At 43.9% G+C, this 22893-nt stretch overlaps 1 protein-coding gene across 3 annotated transcripts in view; it reads left to right on the forward strand.

Moving 5' to 3' along the window:
* The window catches only part of RGS22 (regulator of G protein signaling 22), a 111731-nt gene that overhangs the window by 48091 nt on the left and 40747 nt on the right, over positions 1–22893 (forward strand). For all 3 annotated transcript variants that reach the window (XR_012901293.2, XM_025184322.3, XM_025184323.3), the window contains 6 exons: positions 2465–2626; positions 6832–7012; positions 9038–9192; positions 9810–9918; positions 15243–15368; positions 16833–16934. Coding sequence is in view for 2 of the 3 variants with exons in the window: in XM_025184322.3 (XP_025040107.1) it covers positions 2465–2626; positions 6832–7012; positions 9038–9192; positions 9810–9918; positions 15243–15368; positions 16833–16934 (835 nt within the window). In the remaining variant the exon portion in view is untranslated. The remainder of the gene's footprint in view (positions 1–2464; positions 2627–6831; positions 7013–9037; positions 9193–9809; positions 9919–15242; positions 15369–16832; positions 16935–22893) is intronic.

Genomic DNA, 22893 nt, shown 5'->3' on the forward strand with positions numbered 1-22893 from the left:
GTAGCTACACATCCCGGAGAAAGGCTCAGGCATCAGGGAGCTTCTGGAAGTTTTCCACAGTGCCTGAGCCTTTCACTGTGGTGGGGAAAGGCTCCAGCAGTGAGTAGGCAGCAGGACACTATAAATGATAAAAACAGCAGTGTAGGCATGGGAGGCTCTGCCTGGACATTTGGGCTACATCTAGACTGGCAAGATTTAGCGCAAATACTCTAAACGCAAGAGTTTTTGCATTAGAGTATTTGAATAAGAGAGTGTCTATACTGGCATGTGCCTTTGCTCAAAAGATGCGCTTTTGCGCAAAAGCATCTGTGCCAGTGTAGACGCTCTCTTGCATAAGAAAGCTCCGATGGCCATTTTAGCCATCGGGCTTTCTTACGCAAGAAATTGATGTTACCTGTCTACACTGCCCTCTTGTGCAAGAACACTTGCGCAAGAGGACTTAGCCCTGAGTGGGAGCATCAGAGTATTTGTGCAAGAAGCACTGATTTCATACAATAGACCGTCAGTGTTCTTGCGCAAATCCTCATGGCCAGTGTAGACAGGTGGCAAGATTTTGCGCAAAAGCGGCCACTTTTGCACTAAATCTTGCCAATGTAGACACAGCCATAGAGAGATGTGGAAGGTAAATACCTACGTCGACCATATGGACTGGGTTTTCTGGGACAGTCACGATTTTAAATATCATGATACGGTGCCTCCTAAAGCACTAAAAATGTCCCAGAATGAAGAAGCTCATCTAGAAGCGCCTGCATGCTGCTATTCCCTCCCATCCCTTCCCCTGGTTGGGGGAACAGGAGCACAGGGACGCTTCCTGAAGGCTTTCCTGATGCTCTGGAATCCAGCCAATAGGAGCAGTAGGAGGCAGTGCCTAGCCTGGGACACATTGTTGGGAGCCTCGCTAAAGCATGTACGTGGCCCCCCTTCTGCTCCAGCCCAGACCCTGAACCCCCAGCCTGCTCACTACCAATCTGCCAACACCCCACACCTCTAGCCTGCCTCTATCAAGACCCACACTAAAAGACAGAGCTGCAGCAGTGTGGGAGAAACAGCTCTATTCACTTTATGGCCACCAATACAGCTGTCTTCAGCTCCTGGAGATTACTGACTTCATTACAGTCTCTCCGGAGCACCCTTTCTCAGAGGATTTGGGCATTAGCAGCAGTGCTACAAGGAGAGATTGCCTGGCGGAGCCCATGGTGAGAGCTCTCTCTTTTCCCATGCAGATCCAAAGGCTCTGCAGCATGGACCAGAAGCTACAAGTTTACAAGTGGTTTTCCCTCTGCACTACATTCACTCTTGCTAAGTCTATCATGACCACATGAGGTCTCACACTGGCAGAGCAGATGTGCCCTGCCAATGACACAACCAATTTTCCTCATTTGCCAACTAGCAAATCCCTGATGGGATGTGACACTCTAGGTCTCAGGGTGAGGGGCTCTGTTTGCTAATTATGTATGGTGAGAGCCCTCTGGTGAAGCACATGCTTGGGGAAGGCTTATGGCAGGGAGCAGGCACTACCAGCCTTCTCCATTGCCTCTTATCTTTGGCAAAAAGAGGAGATGGCACTTCACAAAGGGGCCCAAACCCATCTCAATTGGTAGAGGGTGGTGGGAGGAGTTCTTAGAGCAGTCACACGACTCACTTTCAGACCAGTCACCTCATCCAAAACTCCCGATTGGTCCTGAGGCAGTCCTATGGGCCAAAACCAATCCCTATTGGTAGAGAATGGTGGGAGGAGTTCTTAGAGGAGGGTTACGTTCTGGTCATCTGTCCATCTTGACCCTTGAAGTACTATGCCAGGGTGGGATTTCCTGTGGCAGGTAGGCCTAGAAGGTCGGGGGGTTGTCTAATGAGGTCAGGGGGTGGCTAACTTTTGATTGATGGTAGGGCTGTTATATCATGTGTTCCCATTTTTTATTCAGAAAATATGGTCACCATGTATATACCCTGGGGGTTCAGACATGTAAGGCACTCTTCTCTGTTCTGCTTGCCTAAGCTGTGGCTTCCTGGCTAAACTGCTATTTATACCCTTGCTAGCTGGGTGTGCAATGTCTGTACTTACATGCTACTGTAAGTGTAGATGTACCTTGTAAGTACCTACAAGGGGGAACAATATATTACTTAATGGGCTCTTCAGTCTATCAGAGAAAGGCATAATATGATCTAATGGGTGGAAGTTGAAGCTGGACAAATTCAGATTGGAAATAAGGTTTAATTTTTTAACAGTGATGGTAATTAACCATTGGAACAATTTAACAATGGTTGTTGCAGATTCTCCAACATTGATAATTTTAAAATCAAGATTTGAAGTTTTTCTAAAATATATTGGGAATTATTTTTGGGGAAGTTTTATGGCCTGTGCTATCCAGGTCAGACTAGAGTATCACAATGGTCCCTTCTGTTGTTGGAGTCTATCAATATATAAACAGGGAGTAATGTAGGTATATGTTTTCTTTGATTCAAGACAGCTTGATAAAATGAAAAAACTCTATCTAGTGAGCAGTGGAGATTATTTTCTCAACTCAGAAGTCTTACTCAAACTGGACCTGCTACTTGGAGACCAGTGGAATACAAGACACTTAAAATGGATACAGCCTGAAGTAGTGAAACCTTTGCTTCTTTACTGGTAGGATAACTGAAGTTGAACTATGTAGCCATTGTGTAATGTATATGACCTTGTTTTTACTTTGCCTCCAATCTGTTTAAATGGAACTGGCGTTAGCATAAGGGACAGCAGTTCTTGGCCCTATGAATTTTTGTTTGAGTGATCTGAGACTCATGGTCAAGTGCCATAATAAACTACAACCAGTGCAGCTCACCTAAACTCATTGGTGTCACACATAGCATAAATCGATGCACAGTTTGTCCCTGACAATTTTCTGTTGGATCTCAGTTGTACAGAATATTAATAGCTGTCTTCCTGCTGTTGTAGATCATTCCAATTCTAATTTATTTTGCAAAGCATATTCAACCATAATCTTTTTCATTCCTTCCTTGGCCCCCAGACAATATCTGCAGTCATGAGCTAAGGCTACCAAATTAGTTCATGCTACCACATTGCCTCAAGGGAGTTGTAGTTTGGGTATCTTCTGGCTCCATTTTCTTATAACTAAGGGTATGTCTACACTGCAAAGTTAATTCGATATTACAGCTGTTATTTCTAATTAACTTCAATAGCGTCTATACATGCAAACCGCTATTGTGAATTTAATTCAAAATAGCGGAGCGCTTATTTCGAATTTGGTAAACCTCATTCTACAAGGAGTAACGCCAAATTTGAAATAGCTATTTCGAATTAAATGCTGTGTAGACACTTAATTCGAAATAGGGGGCCTCCAGCCCTTCCCAGGGAGCCCTGGTGGCCACTCTGGGCACAACCAGGAAAACTCATCTGATTCCCGCCCCCCCCCCCCAGCCCCGGAGCCCCTAAAGGAGCAGACTCTGGGCACAGCCAGCAGACCATGCACCTGGCACAGCATGAGCCAGCCACCCATTGCCACCCAACCCACCACCGCTCCCCAGGACCAGGCTGGCAGCTCCCAGGAGCCTTCCAGGGGCCGCAAAAGGTGGGCGCCTGGCTGGTCTAGTGTGGAGATCGTGGACCTCATTGAGGTTTTGGGGAGAGGCCTCCAATGCCCATGATCTCCGCATTAGATGCAGGAATGCAGCCATCCTCAGCCACATGGCTGCCAGCCTGGCCACCAGAGGCCACATGCACAGCCAGGAGCAGGTGCAGACTAAAATTAAAGAGCTGTGGCAGGCCTATGCCAGGGGCTCCCAACCTGGGGCTGCCCCAGATACCTGACCACATTATGAGACCCTGGACCACATCCTGGGGGGTCAGATGGTTCGTGCCCCCCTGGTGGTCATTGACCCCAGGGCAGAGGGCCCTGCCACTGACACAAGGGAAGAGAAGGAAGAGGAGGAGGATGTCAGCCAGGAGCCGCAGGAGCCTATAGAGAGCATGCCCTGCACCCAGGACCCCTGAGCTGTACCAGAGAGCCCGTCAGCAGTGTCATCCAAGGCCATGGAGGCCTCCACATGTGAGTGACATAATGGTCCCCTTATGAGAGGTAGCGGGGAGAGGGAGCCCAGGGACCGTGCGTGTGGGCCTTGCCGACCACAGAGCAGGCAGCAACCTGTGCATCTGCCGTGCCAGCCAGGACATCTGGCCCCAGCTGGGTGCCATGCAGGGGCCCTGGCCTGTTCCCCACACATGTCTATGACACATGACAGGCTCCTGACCCCGGGGAGAATCACTGCACACTGCCCTCCCTCCAGACGCTTCCTCTACACAGAGGCAGGGCATACCCCTCTCCCCCAACACCACACTATAGGCAGCACTGTGGCTGGGATGCAGTCCTGGGCCAGCTCACACTCCTGGGGATAGCAGGACGTGATGGTGCAGAGACCTGCCATCTCCGCCATGCAGAAGGGGGCTGGATTTCACCCACTGTGTCCCCAGGGGGACCTGATCACTTCTCTTGTTTCACCATAGCCGCAGCACCTGCAAGTGTAGGGCGCACCACCCCATCTGGAACATCAATCCACACCCAGGCCAGCAGGTGCACCCGCAACCAGGAGGGGTACCAGCAGCAGCACCTGGGGTTACTGGGAAGGCAGGTCCACAGCCAGGAGCACTGGGTGCAAGAAGACCTGCACCTGTGGTGGGAGAGCTTGTGGGAGCAGGGCTGTGCCCTCCGCAAGTACCTGCAGACCCTAGTGCAACGATTGCTGCCTCCTGCTGCTCCAGCACCTGTGTCCGACCCCAGCTATTGCTCCTCCTCCCACCCCAGCTCCCCCTTCCACTTCTTCCGCCCCCCCTGTCCCTCCTACCCCACCCTCCGTATCTACTCCCCCCCGGGGACGCCAAGGCCCCCGCACCTGCAGTGCTGTGAGACAGAAGTGCCAGCAAGATCCCCAACCCTGAGCTTCCCCTCCCCCTTCCTCCCCTTGTCTCCCCATTCCAGCTCCCTTCTCCCAGGTTTCCCCCCTCCCCTCTCCCACCCTCATTCCCCCCCCCCAACTCCCACCCCAGTTATGTTCAATAAAGAGAATTTTTGGTGGCACCATGGGTGTTTTTATTGTACATCAAGAAGGGGGTTTAGGGAGGGGAAAGGGGAAGGAGGTGGAGGTGGAATGTAAGGCACAAGGCCCCAGTGGGGTACACCAAGGGGACTTCAGTCCTCCTCCTCCTGGAAGCTCTCCCACAGGGCTTCCCGGATGCGGACAGCCCCCCGAAGGGCCTCCCAGATGGCAGCCATGCAGGGCTGTGCATACTTGCCAGCCAGGTGGTCAGCCTCTGCCATCCAGCCTGGCAGGAAAGCCTCCCCCTTCCTCTCACATAAATTGTGGAGCACACAACACGCTGCCACCACGTGCAGAATATTATGCTCAGAGAGGTCGAGGAGGATGAGGAGGCATCTAACGAGGGCCTTCAGCTGGCCGAAGACCCCCTCGACCACAATGCAGGCCCTGGTGAGCCTGGCATTGAAGCCTGCTGGGAGGAGTTCAGGTGTCCTGTGTAGGGCTTCATCATCCAGGGCTTTAGGGGGTAGGCCGCATCCCCCACCAGGCACACTGGTATGTCCATGTCCCTGACCCTGATGTGGCGGTCGGGGAAGAAAGTCCTAGTGTGCAGCATCTGGCACACGGAGGAGTTGCGGTACACCCGTGCATTGTGTGCCTTGCCGGACCTGCCCATACTGATGTCCATGAACTGGCCCCGGTGGTCAGACACGGCCTGCAGGATCACGGAGAAGTACCCCTTGCAGTTGATGTACAGGGAGGCTTGGTGTACCGGGGCACGGATGGGGATGTGTGTCCCGTCGATTGCCTCCCCCCTGCAGTTGGGTATGCCCAGGGCGCCGAACCCCTGGATAACTGCATCCAGGTTGGTGAGGCAGACGACTCTGTGGAGCAGCACCCTGTTGATGGCCTTGACCACCTGCAGAAAGACACACAAAACCGAGGATCACTGGGGTGCCAGGGTGGCTGGGAGTGTTCGTTCCCTGCCACTGCCCCACACCCCACTCCCAGGAGCAACCCCCGCTGCAATCCTGGCCACCAGGGGCAGTCTGTAGCATGGCTGGGACAGACCAAACCCTTCGGGGAGGTCCCTTACATCACCCCCCCCGTTTTCCCTGGGGCAGCCCATCTCCTCCTTGTGCCGAGTGCTGTGGTGTCAAGTGCTGTGGTGTCCCAAATGAGAGCGACCAAAACAGACAGAGAGGAAAACACTTTGCTGTCCATCAGCGAGGTAGGCAAGCCAGTGGGAAAGCTGAGAACTGGCTGTCCAAGGGGGTCCCTTTAAGCACGAGCCTCAGATAGTGTCAGACAGCAGCCACATGAAGCAACTACTGACTTGATGCCCTGTTGGAACTGGTTTCAGCTGCCCTTAAATGCGATCCAGCATCCAATCAGTGTGGACGCACTATTTCGAAATAGCAAAATGCTATTTCAAAATAGATTTTGTGTCTAGATGCATTATTTTGAATTAGCTTAAATCGAATTAATTATTTTGAATTAAATTAATTCGAAATAGTGCTGTAGTGTAGACATACCCTAAGTGTAACATGTTAAATTAAATGTAAATTGCAGTCTCATATACAAGGGCAGCTATATTACAGTATGCCATTTGGAACCCTAATATTTAGGCAATATGTCACTTTTCTATTTAGAACATTGTAGAAGGTAAATTTATCTTTTCCATTGTCTGGCCTTTAGCTCTGCTTATTAACAGCACCATACACTGATGTAGTAAATGTCACACTTGTCTAATAGTTTGTATTTTGAATACATTCTACTTGTATGTATTTTCCCCACCCTCAGGGGTCCCAGATTTTGTGTCAGTCATACAACTGCAATACAAACTGCCAGTGCAAAGTTGAAGCAGTGGCACACCGCTCATGAGAGACCACGGCTGGATATTGATCCTTATCCACAAATGGTGACATTGTTGCCACTGAGAGCTAAATCTTGCATTCCAAGGATTGCACCTTCCCATCCTCAGGTAGGCGTGACAAGGACCCTCAGTAAAACAACACACACACACACACACACACACACACACACACACACACAAAAACGGTTTATTGAATTAAAAGGGACATGGATATGGTCCTCATTCATTGAGTCAGTTTATAGTCGGATTTAGTTGCACAGTAGAATGCTATTGAGTTTGGTACTCAGTATAAACTTCAGGCCAATTTCTGTTCAGTTTCATCTTGACAACTCCACTGATGTCAGTGGGCCTCATGGATATACCTGAGAGCAGATTTTAGCTGAAAATGTCATAGACATTCATAGACTTACATAATAGCTAGAAGGCAAACTTCTGCCCTCGAATATCCTGGTATAAATCTGGAATAATTCCACTGGTTTCAATTAAATTATTTTGGATGCAGACTTACTTGTGTAACTGAGAGCAGAATCTGGCCTGTTGTGTCTCAAATCAGAATTGTTCAGTCAGAACAGCTAGACATGATATTTATTCTAGAGACAGTCTCAAGCTACAAAACTCAGATCTAGCTATGGATTTTTAATATACTAGAATTTGTATATTGTGAGATCAGGGCTCTGGTCTCCGCTAATCAAAAATGGCTTGAATATGAGAAATCACTTCAATGGAATTTGCAGGCACTCTGCAACACTCAGGAGCAGATCTCATGATGGGAGCAATTTACAAATTGTGAATTCAGATCACAGGTCAGATTTCAAACACTCCTAAATATAAGGGGTGTTCTAATTCAAGGTCTGAGTTCAAGTCCATCTCTACTATATGTATTAGATACCAAAATTGCTTTCTACAAGGTATCCCATGTGTATTAAAAGACTAATGGAAATAGTTCATTATGAACTAAACTCACCTTGGTGGCCTCATGTTACTGCAAACTGCTTCAGTTGTTTAATTAAAGTTTCATTAAACTTCTTGATTTCACTTTATAGGGATTTATACAAACATTTTTCTGGTTCTTGTTGCATTTAATGACTCGAGCTTAGATCCTTTGAGATATATACTGAGTGCAAATTTGGAATGAATGCATGGTCTTAATGGAAATCAATAGATTTCACCTGCTTTCATTTTAAACTCATACATAGTGTGCAATTTCATTGCATAGTTGTAAATTGGCCCAGATTTGCTTGGAAGAGTTTTGAATTTTAGCAACATTTTCTGTGAACCTGGCTTCAGATAACTGAATTTATAGGAAAATCTGAAAACTTGTCTCAGGTTTTGTCAGAGCTGTGCAAACTATTTATAATTGTAAGTTATTCTCTGAGCATCTCATCTGATTTGTAAACTAGAGGACATTCCTCTGCTTCCATTCATTTTCATCAGCATCCTTAGAATTTATTAAGGAAGGAATCCTGGTCTTGTGAGCGAAGTTTGAGCAAAGGGGAAGTATGTTTGTTCAGGAAAGTATGCAGGGACTAACTGAAGGCTAGATATGCAGGTGCCATCAATGGTTCAAGAAAGGAGTAGTAGATTGAATCTTCACTATGTGCATGACGCCACTGGCCATGCCTCAGGTATGCTCACATTTTTCCTCTTATGGTGAGTAGCATAATAATGCACAGCTTCTCCCTACACAAGTTGTCAGGCATGCACTGAGCAGAAATCTGCTGTGTTTCAGAGTTTTCATGTCTTCTGGATCAAATCTGAAATCAGGAACTACAAAGACAAAAAAGGTTACATTCAAGTTGAAGGATCTTGTTAGTTTAGGTGACATGTTTAATGTGGGTCATGTGAAACAAGATACACGATATTCTTCTGTACTTTCCTTCCATTTGCAGAAATCCCACTGATGTCAATAAAGACAGAGGATGATATACTGCCCTCTGTTAGCAATGGAATTTCTAATACTTCATAGTTATTAAATAATGATGGGGGGGAAACTTGAACTTGTTTCGCTTATTGTGATTGGAAAGAAAGTCCCTGTTGTCAATAGAAACTTTAATTGGAGAGAGAAAAAAACATCAAAAAGAACAAAAGTGAAAACTTTTATTTCTGTGTTGTTCTGTTTTTCTATTCCTTTAGAAAAGTGAAACCAGCTCACCCACAACCTTATTAAAAACAAATTTATCTTCTAAGAGAGCTCCCAGGTTATTGTCAGTTACCCTTCCACCAAGTCACACAGTCACAAGGGATGACTTTTACAACCTAACCAGTAAACCTGATGTTAGTAGAGAGCGGTAGGTGCAAAAATCTCTTGTGTATCATCTATAAATTCCATACTTCTCAACATGGTTTTACAAAACTCTTAAGATACTCAGTGTTTTCATGGAATACAGCTTTTTGATGGTCTGATAATTTAATGCAATAATCTGCTCACAAGAGCACAATTATTTAATCTACCTGTAATGGAAATTTATTTCTAGCCTTTATCTGTTAGAAGTTTGCTCTTGCCCAGGAGCATGAGGGTTTATCTCTCCTACATATTTATTATCCTTTCTGATACAAGTGTCAATGTTCTGATAGGGCACATACACATTTTTGTTTTTTAACCCGTCTAAGCACTTGCTCTCCATGATAATCTGCGGGAAAGAATTCCATGGGTTAACTATGTGATATGTTAAAAAAAATCCTCTAATTTCATTTTAAACCTTTGGACTTTCAGTTTCTCTGAATGTCTACTTTTTCCTGCTATTAAAAGACAGGCTAAATAGGAATGCTCAATTTACCTTCTCCATACCATTTATTATTTTGTTACACCTATATCATGCCCCCTCTAATTTGTTTCCTCCCTGCACTAACCATTCCTAATATTTTCTTAAGCAGTTATCAAACAATTTTGTTTTTGTGAGTCCAGGCCAAAATCAGTGGGAAGCATCATGACTCATCTCTCCGCTGTTACAGATGATACAAACCGCCTGCCATCTGAGATAAATAGAAAATACACCTATGCCGAGCTGCTCCCAGTAAGTAGCCCTGGAAGAACCTGGCTTTTCTGAATCTATGGTTGATTTTTATTATAGAATAACATGTCTTCAATCAATGGGGAAATACCTACTGATTTTGGAAAATGTTGGAAAATGTATCTGATTATACAGATGATATCTTTGTCTTGTGCATTGTTGGAATTAGAAAGCCAACATTCACCCATAATTACTACTCTATGGTATCCATTGGTCCACACTATTTTTTGATACTTAGGATAAGAAAGAATGGTTGTAACTCAGATACTTTGGTGTGGTAACTACTAGTAAAGTATTACATTTTAATCATAATAATGTGTTTTATATGACATTAGAAAGGATTATTATAGGTGAGTTAATGGATAAGTGCTTTAATAGAGACATTTCTACATCTTAGTACTGTTTTGGGCAAGATTTGAAAACCAGTGGAAGTAGGGATGTAAGCGACTAGTTGACTACCCAATAAGCATATCCTTATTGGATAGTCAAGTAGTGACTTGACTAATTACCCTCCCCCCACACTGCCTCTATCAGAGAGGGGGGAGAGCAGAAGCCAGTGCTGGAGGGAGCCGACTTAAAAGCTTGTTCCCCTCAGGGAAGAAGGGAGGGCAGGAGAGGTGGAGGCACAGCAGGGAAATGCTGTGAGTGGGGACTCAAGCAGTACCTGCTTGCCCTGGGTTACCCACTGCGCTTTTGCTTTTGAAATGTAGCAAGAGCCCAAGAGGCTCTTGCCACATTTCAAAGGCAGAAGCACAGTAGTCAGAACCCAGGGTGAGTGGGCACTACTTGAGTCCTCACTCACCCCGGGTTCCCTGCTGCTCTTCTGCCTTTTAAATGTAGTAAGAGCTGCCTGCATTTAAAAAGCAGAGGTGCAGCTGGGATAGCAAGCATGCCACCCCTCCCCTTATCAACTAATCAAGTAGTTGATGGAAATTCCATTGACTACTCACTTAGCTGATTAATTAGAATGTAACATCCCTAGGTGGAAATGAGGGCTTGAATATGGCCCTAAAATATGCAGTGATGAAAACAGTAAAATATACATGGAACATGGATACCTGGAAAGTTACTGAAACAAATTAACAATCAATGAATTTGTAAGCACCTGAAAAGCCAAACCAACCTAGTTTCCATCTTTAACAGTTATTGGCCTAGTGGATGGGAGGAAGTAACAGATGTGATTTTCCTAATTTTTAGCAAGGCATTAGACACAATTTCATATGACATTTTCATAAGCAAATTAGAAACTTGTTGACAGTCTGTACTGAGAGTTATTATCAATGGTTTGTTGTCAACTGAAGCAAAGTCTGTCCTCTGTAGGGCATGCTTCAACACTTTCAATAAGTACGTGGATAATGGAGTGGAGAATATGTTGTGGATGACATAATATTGGGAATGGTTGGCCACAGTTTGAAGGACAGGACTAGTATTCAGAGAGCTTGGCTGAATTGGTCTGAAATCAGCACGATGAAATTAAATAGACAAGTGCACAGTATTCCATTTAGGAAATGGCCCCAAGTTGCAGTGGGGGAGGTATAGGTTGGATATTAGAAAAAACTATTTCATTAAAAGGGTGATGTAGCACTGGAATGGGTTACCTAGGGAGGTGGTGGAATCTCCATCCTTAGAGGTTTTTAAGTCCCAGCTTGACAAAGCCCTGGCTTGTATGATTTAGTTGGGATTGGTCCTGCTTTTAGCAGGGGGTTGGACTCAAGAACCTCCTGAGGTCTCTTCCAACCTTATGATTCTATGAAAGAAAAATGAAATGCATTATTACAACATAGACAATAACTAGCTAGATGGTAGTACTGCTGAAAAAGAAGTTGGGGGTTGTAGTAGCTCACAAACTGAATCCAAACAGTGATGCAATTGCAAAAAGTTAATATCATTTTGGGGTGTATTGATAGAAATGTTATATGTAAGACAAGGGAGGTAATTCTTCCACTCAACTTGGCACTAAGGCCTCAACTGGAGTATTGTGTCCAATTTTTGCCATTGTGGAAGAAAACAAGCCTTCACTCTGCATTGTGTTTAAGCAACAAATAGCCAGAGGCAGTTTTATTACGAGCTGCAGCAAGGGAAAAACTGGTTCAGACGGGGGGGATGCCCCCCCTTCCGAGGCAGATCTTCAAATACAAGCAATTATGAAGCAGTTTATATACTGTCTATTAGATATAATAACAATAACAATTAATCTCCTTCCCATTACAAACCCCAATGGCTAACAGTTATTTTAGTTCCACCCAGATGCTCCTTATCCCAAGGTCCCTGCCAGAGTCGGCGTTCTATCCTTATCTCTGTATGGAGGCGAGAGGCAAAGGCAGCGTCTAATTACAGATCTCGCGTTGTCAGGACACAGACTTAGCCTGACTCTTGCTCTCTTGTTAACAAGACCAAGATGGCTGCACACAAATTCCCTTATTCCCTTTTCCTGCCTCCACACTCCCCCCTTTTGTGCTTACAGCACAACTACCTTTCTAAGCCTTTATTTTCATTAAACATTACATAATTAGTACAAACATAAAAGCTATTTCTATTACTACATCTTTTACAACAACAATCAAATATGAAACCTTTAACAAGCAAAAGCAATATAATCATTAATATCCCCAATATAATTCTATGATGGGGCTGTTCTATAATTTTAGTAACATAACACAACATATCATAATTAGTACCCAAATTAGGGAGGTCAGGTACATGCTGATGGTACCCGTCCATAAGCACAGAGTCCAGATCAAAGGGAGAAACGCAAACCACTCCCACAAGTTTCTCCTTGGCAATATACAATACTTCGCGTCTTTCACCAAGGTCAGTTCTTAATGTCCTTTTGTAGTCAGAAATCTTTAAGAAAGATGAGACAAATTGGGGAGAAAGTTCAGAGGAGTGCAGCAAAAATAATGAAAGGTTTAAAAAACCTGATGTATGAACCAGGCTGGTGACAGACTTGGCTGGGCCCTGGGCAATGTGTATGTGGGGGGGAAGGTTTGGCTCTGGGCCTTCCTGAAAGGGATGGAGCCTTAGGCATTAGGGAGCGTGGTGGGGCATCCAGATCTCATGGTCTTCTGGACCATGGTCTTCTGGTGCCTCTCCCCACCATCCCTCAGCGTAGCCTATACTGCACCATGCAGGGTTCCAGCAGTGATTTAAAGGGCCTGGAGCAACAACTGCTCCCTTCTCCCCTTCCCCATGGGCAGCCCCACCTATGAGGACATTTTTTTAAAAATGGGCATGTTTAGTCTTTAGACAAAAGCATGGAGGGGGATCTGATAAGACTTCAAATCTAGTAAGGCCCTCTTAAAACAGGATGATTAATTGTTTTTTTCATCCTTGAAAGCACAACAAGAAGTAATCCACTTAATCTGCTGCAAGGGAGAATTAGTTCAGATATGAGGAAAAACATTCTAAGTGTAAGGATGTTTAAGTACCAAGGAAGGTTGTGTAATCTTAAAAACCTCTAATGGGGGAGAACTTGTTAGTGTGTTGCACTTAGGGTACGTCTAGACTACATGCCTCTGACGACAGAGGCATGTAGATTAGGCTACCCGACATAGTAAAATGAAGCGGCGATTTAAATAATCGCCGCTTCATTTAAATTTACATGGCTGCCGCGCTGAGCCGACAAACAGCTGATCAGCTGTTTGTCAGCTCAGCACGATAGTCTGGATGCGCGGGTGGCGACATCAAAGGTATTTGTCGACCACCCAGGTAAACCTCATCCCAGGAGGCATACCTGGGTGGTCGACAAATACCTTTGATGTCGACACCAGCGCGTCCAGACTATCGCACTGAGCCGACAAACAGCTGATCAGCTGTTTGTCGGCTCAGCACAGCAGCCATGTAAATTTAAATGAAGCGGCGATTATTTAAATCGCCGCTTCATTTTACTATGTCGGGTAGCCTAATTTACATGCCTCTGTCGTCAGAGGCATGTAGTCTAGACGTACCCCTAGAGAAATAGAACTAGCGGAATCTTCTTATGGGGATAAGACAACATGCTATATTTATTGTGAAAGCAGAATTAATTTGCTGTCCCTAGCTACTAAAATTATCCACCACACATACACACAGTTCTACATATGGGATATAATTACCAACCTCAGTTGCTTATGCTAGTCTACTAGCCAGGTGGTCTACACATGAGGAGGGGAGCCAGATCTGGTCAGAGCACACCAATGTTCCTGGAGGACGATTGTAGAACCAACAGACCCAATCCTATAGTTTTGCACCCATCTTTTTATATGTTTTAGTCCATCTATTCTGTCCTGCCCCACTGTCCTAGGGCACTCTAAGACCATGAGTCATCAATTAATGGCAGATGCGACTTTTTGATCTTTTTGTTGATGGAGCTCTTTCTTGAGTGAGTTCTTCAAGGATTGTCTGCATTGTTCTTCAGCCATCAAGGTGGTGATGGCAGCTGGTCATCAAGATGGGTTAGCTTCAGGAACTGAGCCCATTACACACACATACCCACATTCACACTTTTATATGAGATAGCATACAAACAAACCTCCCTAATTTTAAAGAGAGTTAAAACAGTACAAAGTTTAAAATGGGGGCTCAGTTACAATATGGTGTCACTTCAGTTACAATGTATTACAAAGGAGTTACAATAACAGATTCTTCAAAGGCAGTTCTTAACAGGCTACTAACAAATTAATCCAAAGGTGGTTAACACAGTTTTGTTTATAAAATACCATTCATAAAAGTTGGTCCGCAATTCATGAGTTTACATAATTTCCCATTGGTAGATATAATTAAAAGGGCATTTTTATTCTTCAGCCCTACAAGACACACACCGATCAGTGATGGTCCAAGTTTTGTGGTTCCTGATTCAATATAGGAGGATGGATTAGATGACTTCGATGCACCAATTCTGTGACTAGGGGTATGTCTAGACTACATGGCTTCGTCAATGGAGCCATGTAAACTAGTTTACCCAGCATAGGCAAAGAAGCGGGGATTTAAATAATTTAAATTTCACGAGGCATAAGGGATCAGTCGGCGAAGGCATCCCCAGCTGACAGATCCATGTCTAGACTGCCGCGCTGTGCTGGATCAGCTGATTGTTGGCACAGCGCGGGGGCCATGTTTATTTTAATGAAGCAGGGATTATTTAAAACTCCACTTCTTTGCCTATGCTGGGTAAACTAGTTTACATGGCTCCGTCGACAGAGCCATGTAGTCTAGACATACCCTAATAGAATGCAAAATCTGGTTAACAGGAGTGAAGATGTTAGCTGAACAGTGCGTGTCACACCCCATTTCAACTTACTGATATCCAAAAAAAATTAATCCCCTTTATTTCTTGCTGTTTTTTTGTCTAGGGTAAAAGTCCTACCTATAGTATTGTCCTAGGGGGTTCTAAAATGGAATGCATGCTGCAGGCTCTTTATGTAGAGAACAGAGCAGGCTATTTCTTCACACGCTTCTGTGAGAAGTCAAGGAATGAGGTATGAGCATTTTCTTACCCTCTGACAATTTATTTCACAGTTGACCAAACACAAAGCAGATAAAATAATTTGAGAATGAAAGGGTTTATATTCATGTGTATTTTGAAACTTAAGATGGGTCTTAACCTGATTGTCCCAACTTATTTGAAGTCTGAGTGTTCAATAGGGGATGATAGCTGCCTTTTCCATCTGGCAGAAAAACCATGAGCTAGAGGCCTGCAGAAAGATTTTAAAAAATGGGGAAAAGAAGAGTTTGTACTGGAATATAATCTCGTTAAGATGCTAGTCTTCTTCCTCCTTCTTTGTTGTATCAGTAATGTCCAGAAGCATCTGATATTTACATAAAGCTCTTATGTGCTCACTGAAGTTCCGTGTTCTTCTGGGAAACATAATTATATTTCTTCTCTGCAGCCTGCTAGCCATTATTTGCTGCAGAATGTAGATGAAAGATGGGTCAGTGTGCAGGCTTTGCAAAAGCAGTGAATATTTAGGAAGGATTCAAAAGATGAGGATGGAGGCCGCAGTCATTCCATCCATTGGCAGGGTTCTTAGACACTTCTCACAGATGTCCAGAATGTAGCAGCAGTGGTCAGAAATTCTTTCTTCTGCCTTTGGCTCTCCAGGAGACAACAGCCAAAATTTTTCAAACCTGATTGTCTTAAGTTAGAATCCTAAATTTCCACCTAGCCACTCATGTAAAAATGGCTCAATTTTTCTAAAGAGATGAGCATCTATAAATCCCACAGAAGAAAATAGGATCTGATCGTGGAATTTATAGTTAGCCTGACCTCTGACTGAAACAAGTCTTGTAACCAACAGGTTATGGAGCAGAGCTCCCCTCTTTGACAGGAAACGAATACCTGACAATCTCCTAGAGCGACTAGCCTCAGATATGTGCTTTTGGGGCACTCACCAAAACCCAACCCCTTAAGTAAAGGGCTAAAACGGTGAGGTGAGGAAAGGATGGGAAATTCTAGCTAGTTTGATATTTGTTAGAATCAATTAAATGGGAGTCAAGATATGGTGCTTTAGAAACAAATATAACTATGTAATATAGTCATAGTAAAACATGCCCAGTATAAAACATTTAATTGTCTAGGGGTTATTGCTGCAAAATGCTGTCCCACTATGGCACAAGTTCTGCACGTACATTATCAACATTTCTTAAGTGCTGGCTTCACGCCATCAAAATGTGGTTACTCTTCAAATGCTAACTGTAATGCTAACAATTTTAATGGCCAATTATATGCAAAGGATACAATAAAAGATATAATATCGCAGTGACAATGCCATTAAACATGTTGTCCTGTTGCCAATATGCAACAGAAGATTAAAACCATCGTAAATTGAGCTTGATTTATGATGACCTCAAGGAGCTAAAGAATTACTTGGATTGGAAATCCAAGCTTTTATAAAGCCCTGATAATTGGGTAGTAATAACTTATATTCTTTTTCCATTTGTAGCTGTGGAAGAACAGTGCGTACTTTTGGTTTGACCTACAGGCTTATCATCAACTTTTCTACCAAGAAACTCTTCAGCCTTTTAAAGTATGCAAGCAAGCTCAAGTAAGTTATAAATGTGTTTTCCCTTCATTAATATATTTGTTCAGTGTAAGACCATTTAAAAAAGACAGAAGAATTGAAAGGGTTTCCAAGCCTCCCCAATCCCAAGCAAAGGAAATCTGAGGTTGTGGACAATAAATCCAACTTTAAATTGTTACCATGGAATCGCTTAACTTAAATGCATAGTTTATTTCCCAGGATCAATTCCATTGCCTGTTTTATTGATTAAATATTCAGTTTGCATAGTCTCCCCTTTGCTACTCACTACCTGTGTTTCCTCTTGTTTGGAAATAGCCTCCTTTACTATTAATGCTGATCATTCTCTCTCTGTGTATGTTTTTTGGGGGGGAGGGAGGAGAAAAGGAAGGGTAAATCCATTGTTAACCTCTTCCATGAGGGTTAGAATTAAAATCCTGAAGCCTAAGTTTAGGATATTGACTTTAGTCATAAAAGTGGATCTTCCAATTGCCAGTCCCATAGTTTTTCCTTTTCTTAATTTCAGCCTATTATTACTCCTGATTATATAATTAATTTTCCTCCTTGGTGTTAAGATACTTCATAGATTATTATAGAGCTAATGATATTGCCTAAGTATGAGAGGTCTTTTCTGGCTATACACTATAAGTATAGATGCACTGAAAAAATTATTTCCCCACATACCAGCAGTGTGGATAACTTAGACCCTGGCCTGATAAGACTGTTGGGTGCTGATGGTGGAGAAAGATAACTGCCATCCTAAGTATCTCATGCAGTTTTTACTGCCATTTTGAGACACCTGGGTCTTCGTTTCCTTTCTAAATTATCCAATGCTGGGCAAATTTTATCTAAATCTTTAAATATGTGTCTGTTGCTCCAAAGGGAACAGAGCCAAGTATCACCTAGGGAGCACAACTTCTTGTGTCCTAAAAGCATATGGTTGTAGAGAAAGGAATGGCATTTTAGACAACCAAAGCAACTTAAATTACAACGCAATTTGCCTTTGAAGCTGTTGCTATGCTGAGCAGTAGTAACTCTCCTTCCCTGGTGTTTCCATAACATAGAGGGCGCTGGGTAAGTGGCTCATTGTGGGCATTGGCTGAACAGGCAGGGGGATGTCTACTCTTTGGGATCTTTGTTGGGAGAGAAGGAGGCACCTTTTACTCTTTCCTCTTACACCTGTCTAGAAATATATGGAGTCCATGTCTGAGCAGGGGGTCCAATAGCTTCTGCAGGACCCCAGGTAAGGTATTCGTGGGGGTAGTTCCACATCCCTGGAAGGGGTGGGGCCTCAGGCAGAAGGGGTGGGCCTATGGCAGCTAGCTCTCAGCACTGCCGGCTGGACCCTTCCCCCTTCCCCAGCCCTCAGAGCCTTGCGGAGCGGTGCTCTTGTGGCAATCTAAAAGGCCCGAGGCTGAGGGTGGCTGGGATCCATGGACTCCTTTGAATCGATAGGCCCTGGAGTAACTGCCCCCTTACCCAATCCACATTGGGGGACATGTGTGTGGATATAGGGAGCCGGGGAGTCTCATCTATGGATTTAGGATACAATTTACATTTGACAAGTTTAGCCTGTGGGCCTGAGACTCAGGGCTGGATTAAGACTTTTAGAGCCCCTATGCACTGAAAAGATTATGGTGGCCCCTCATATGTAATTCAAAATAAAAACAATACTATACCGTAAAATCTCTTTTTTTTTTTGATGCCCCTGCTTTTCTGGTGCCCTAAGCAAGTGCTTAGTCTGCCTATTGGGTAATCCAGACCTGCTGAGATTCTATTACATTGCACCTCCATGCAGTCATTTGCACCGATGTAATGTGGATATGAAATACTGCCATTCTGATCTGATCGTGTTTTATACATACTTTGTCCTGGAGTAAAAGGCTACATGACTAAAAATCAAGCTTTTAGTCTTTTCTTATCTTATTTCCAGTCCTGGCCTGCTGGTGACAGCAAAACATCATACAATCAGCGTTACTAGGCAATCACCGAAAGCTATGTACACATGACCATTAAAGTAAATACATCAGAACGAAATATGTGAAACTGTTCCATTAGCATAACAGCTGAAACGAAACATAACAAATCAACACATGTGCTGAAACATTTGGTATCGTTCTCAAGTTTGCCTTTTAAGGCTGCACACAAATTATTCTTGTTTTCATTGGAACACAGATGAGAGTCAAGCTGCATCCAATCAAAAGGGCCTTCTTATGGAAAAGATGCCTTCCCAAATTCTGCGCTCACCTTCGAAACAATGGGAGAGTTATTCCAACTACTCCTAATATCAATCAGATTTCTAATAGCTTACTGTCATATATTTTATTATTTAGTACTGGGCGAGGTTCAGAGTGTTTCATAAAATTTGCTGTATATGACACAATTAGAAGCAGGAAGATCATTGTGCCTTCTTGTTCAATATTTTATCTAAGCTTTGTGTATAGTAAAAGAAACTCAAGTGAGGATAAAATGTGATCGTCTAGAACAGGGCTACGCAACACGTGGCCCATGGGCTGCATGCGGCCCACAGTCCATTTGTTTGCGGCCCATGATGCAGTTTGGGTTTATGTGGGGCTCAACACGCGGGTGGGTTCCTTTGACCTTGGCCTACACGAGGAATACACTCCACAATGGTGAGGCATCTCCTAGGTGGGGGAGCATTGAAAGACGCAAGCAGATGAGCTGGTTGGAACAGACAGGTACAAGGTGTCGGTGTTTCTATTCCCCCCCCCCCCGAGAGGAGGTGCCGGGAGTGCCAGGGCATTGTGGGAAGTGCTTTGTATTCATGCCCATCAGTGTGAATGTAGCTATTTGCATATATTTGCATATATTTGTATGTATACGCAACCACACTTAAGTTGTGGCTCTCAGCATGTGCTGTGAGTATCATTGTGGCTTCCAAAGTTGAGTAGCCCCAGTCTAGAAAAAAGATGAGTGACTGTAATCATCCAGGAATGTGTGGGTTATTTCACTATGAACACATGCTGGAGTGTAAAACAAATTGGAAAATCAAAAATAATATAGAAACACAATCTGCAACAAAAATAGTTATTTTGATTTAGACAAGTGTTATACCATTAATGGAAATATTATATTTTAATAGTAGAGCCAATTTAGATGAGTTGTTATCCTCATGAACTTGTTTGGGGACCAATACTAATAATTCTTATTGTGTTTTTGCCCAAGTCTAAGCATTCTGAGATTGCATACTTATACTTAAGGATGATGATCTTAACCCAACACTCCAACCTGAAGATTCCCAACTTTGGGAGTTCATAATACAGACCTGAATTGCAATCTGAATTTCCCAGAAGTTCAGTATCTTTGCATTTGATCCATTAAAAATAACTTCAAGATGCAAACTCTGATCAGACTCCAGATCTGGATTTTGGTTTGGACCCATCACTAACTTTAATACTTTTATAGGAAAATATATAGCTGGAAGGTAGGAAAATTCTTTGTTTTACTGAAGTTGCAAAATGTTGAATAAATTAAGCCTGAGATTTTACATGCACAACTTTATATGCATTTAATTTGAACTGAGTTTTCTTGTGATATGCAATATAATTCTCTATGAATTCTTTAGTGCACAGGCTCAGAGAGGGGCCATTCAGGAGTTTCACAGCCCCAGTGAAAATCTGGAAGCCCAATACTTCATTTAGTTCCTTAGCCTGAAGGCGAAACACAGCCACTAAAACACCCGGGAAGTTGAGTGGGGCAGTCATCCTGGACACCAACTTTCAGGAAGAGCCAAACTACTGAGCAGCTCAACTTTTTTTTGTTTCTTTGGTCTGGGCAGTTAAAAAGTGGGGATGAGTGCTGAAAGTGTTTTCCACCCTGGGTCACTCCTGGATACACCCTTTAAGAGAGTGTAATGTGTTCTTCCCTCTGAAACTGGCTGGCTCCATTTGACAGTGCAGAAGAGGAAAGAGCCATAGGAACTGCTTCTCCTCTACTTGCTTGTGATGACCAGCAGCATTTTCAGTAGTATCCAATTCAGTCCTTACATTCAGCCAGGGCAAGGTCTGAAGTAGTGACTGAGCCCTGTACAGGGAATACTAAATGGTGGAAGGTTCCTTGTCACCTCTTCCATCATATATCAGCACAAGCACTTAGTCATGCTCTGACCGTGGTATGGCTCAGTTACCACACTAATGGCCATAGTCTACAAATCTTGCTAGAAAGGTAGGCTGTGTGCCAAGTCCTCAGATGTCATAAATCTGTGTATCTGTGTTGAAGTTGAGTTACATAAGTCCGGAGCAGCTGAGAAGTGGGGTAAATATCTAGAATGCACTGTAAACCTGAGTGTCCACACTGAATTGTAAACCTAGATTTACATTTGCTGGACCCTGGTCTCAGAGCCACACTGGCACATCCATACTGCACTACCTAGACCTTTGGACTCAGGTCAGCAGCTTGAACTGCTTCCATATTACAGGGCTTGAACCCAAGTCACAGTGGGATTTAGGTTCTGGCCCTCCCTCTAAAGGGGTCCCAGGACCCAGGTCCTGAGTGCTTGCTGACCTGAGTGAAACTGATCTGTATGAACAGAATTGGACCTAGGGCTCAAGCCTGAGGCAGAGGTTTTGTGTGCCATGAAGACATACCCTTAATTAGGGAAAATTTGAGCTGTCCTGTAGCTCCTTTTAATACCTGTAAATTCCGATGTCTAGTAAGTTATAACTATAGATAGCTTAGTGCAGGGGCAGGCAAGATATGGTGGGCTGGATGCAGCCCACGGGCCAAGCCTTTTAATCTGGCTGTGGCCCACCCCTGAGGTAGGGAACAATGCCACTCAAAGTGGCTGATTGTTCCCTGTGGCTCTCTGTTTCCAGCCAATAGTAGCTGAGAGATTTTGCTCCGTGTGGGGGCAGCAAGCAAAGCCTCCCTCCAAAGTGTAGAGAACCACATGGAACAGGTTGCTGGCAGGCAGGGAAGTCTGCCTGAGTGTGCTGCTTGCTGGGAGCTGCTTAGAAAAGCACCTCCTGGACAAAGCCTGACTCAGGCACCCCACCTCCACCCCAACTCCCTTCCAAACCTTGCACTCTCTCTAACACTCCTCTCCCAGGCCAGAATCCTCTGCTGCACCATAACCCACCCAGACCCTGTACTCCAGTCCTCTGCCCCAGATCATAACCCCCTCCTTTACCCAAACTCCCTCTCAGACCTCATACCTTCTCCTGCACCCCAGCCCTCTATCCCAAGCTCCCTTCTGCACCCAACCTCAGTCCCAAACCCCACATCTGCTCCAGAGAAAAGTGCAGTCCTTGATCACTTTCAAAAATATTGACGTGACCCCCCGTCAAAAATTATTGCCCACCCCTGGCTTAGTGGATGTAATATCTGTTTTTATGTATGAAGTCACTTTGTATCATCTCCACCTGTGAAATGGAAGTGGCATCAATCAAGCCCTGATACTGCAAAGGTAGTGGTTTCAAAATCTGTTAATAACTTATGACTTTGTATATCATGGCAATTTTATAGATTAGTTTATCCTACTTCTCCAATTTCTAACCCAAAACAAACAGCCATTTGAATGAAACTATTTTGCAAATAGAACCGTTTCATCTAAGAAAGATGTGTTTTGTTTTTTAAAAAGCCACATTGCAAGAGGGTTAGCCATTTAAACAACCAGGTTAAATGTAATACATTGCGGTCTTCACTAATTCAGTGTGTGGTTTTATGAGTCATAGTAAGTGGACCAACTTAGTCTGATTGCTGTCTAATTTGACTTGAATAAAATGGCTAACCTCTTTATGAGATGGTTATTTTTATAGATATCACAGCTTTATATGCCTGGACTGTTCTTCTTCTAACTTGGCTTTTTTACATATGAAATGTGTTGGATCAGATTAAAATATGATGTAATTGTAATTTTATTAGTTTTAAGTAACTTCCAAGATTTGACATCACTGTGAGTCTAATTAGTGCTGTATCTGCAAAATTTCAGTTTATTTTGTAATTAGGCTGAGGTGTTCATTGATCA

Source organism: Pelodiscus sinensis, chromosome 2, assembly GCF_052426305.1.
Source record: "Pelodiscus sinensis isolate ZL-2025 chromosome 2, ASM5242630v1, whole genome shotgun sequence".
NCBI classification, from domain to species: domain Eukaryota; kingdom Metazoa; phylum Chordata; order Testudines; family Trionychidae; genus Pelodiscus; species Pelodiscus sinensis.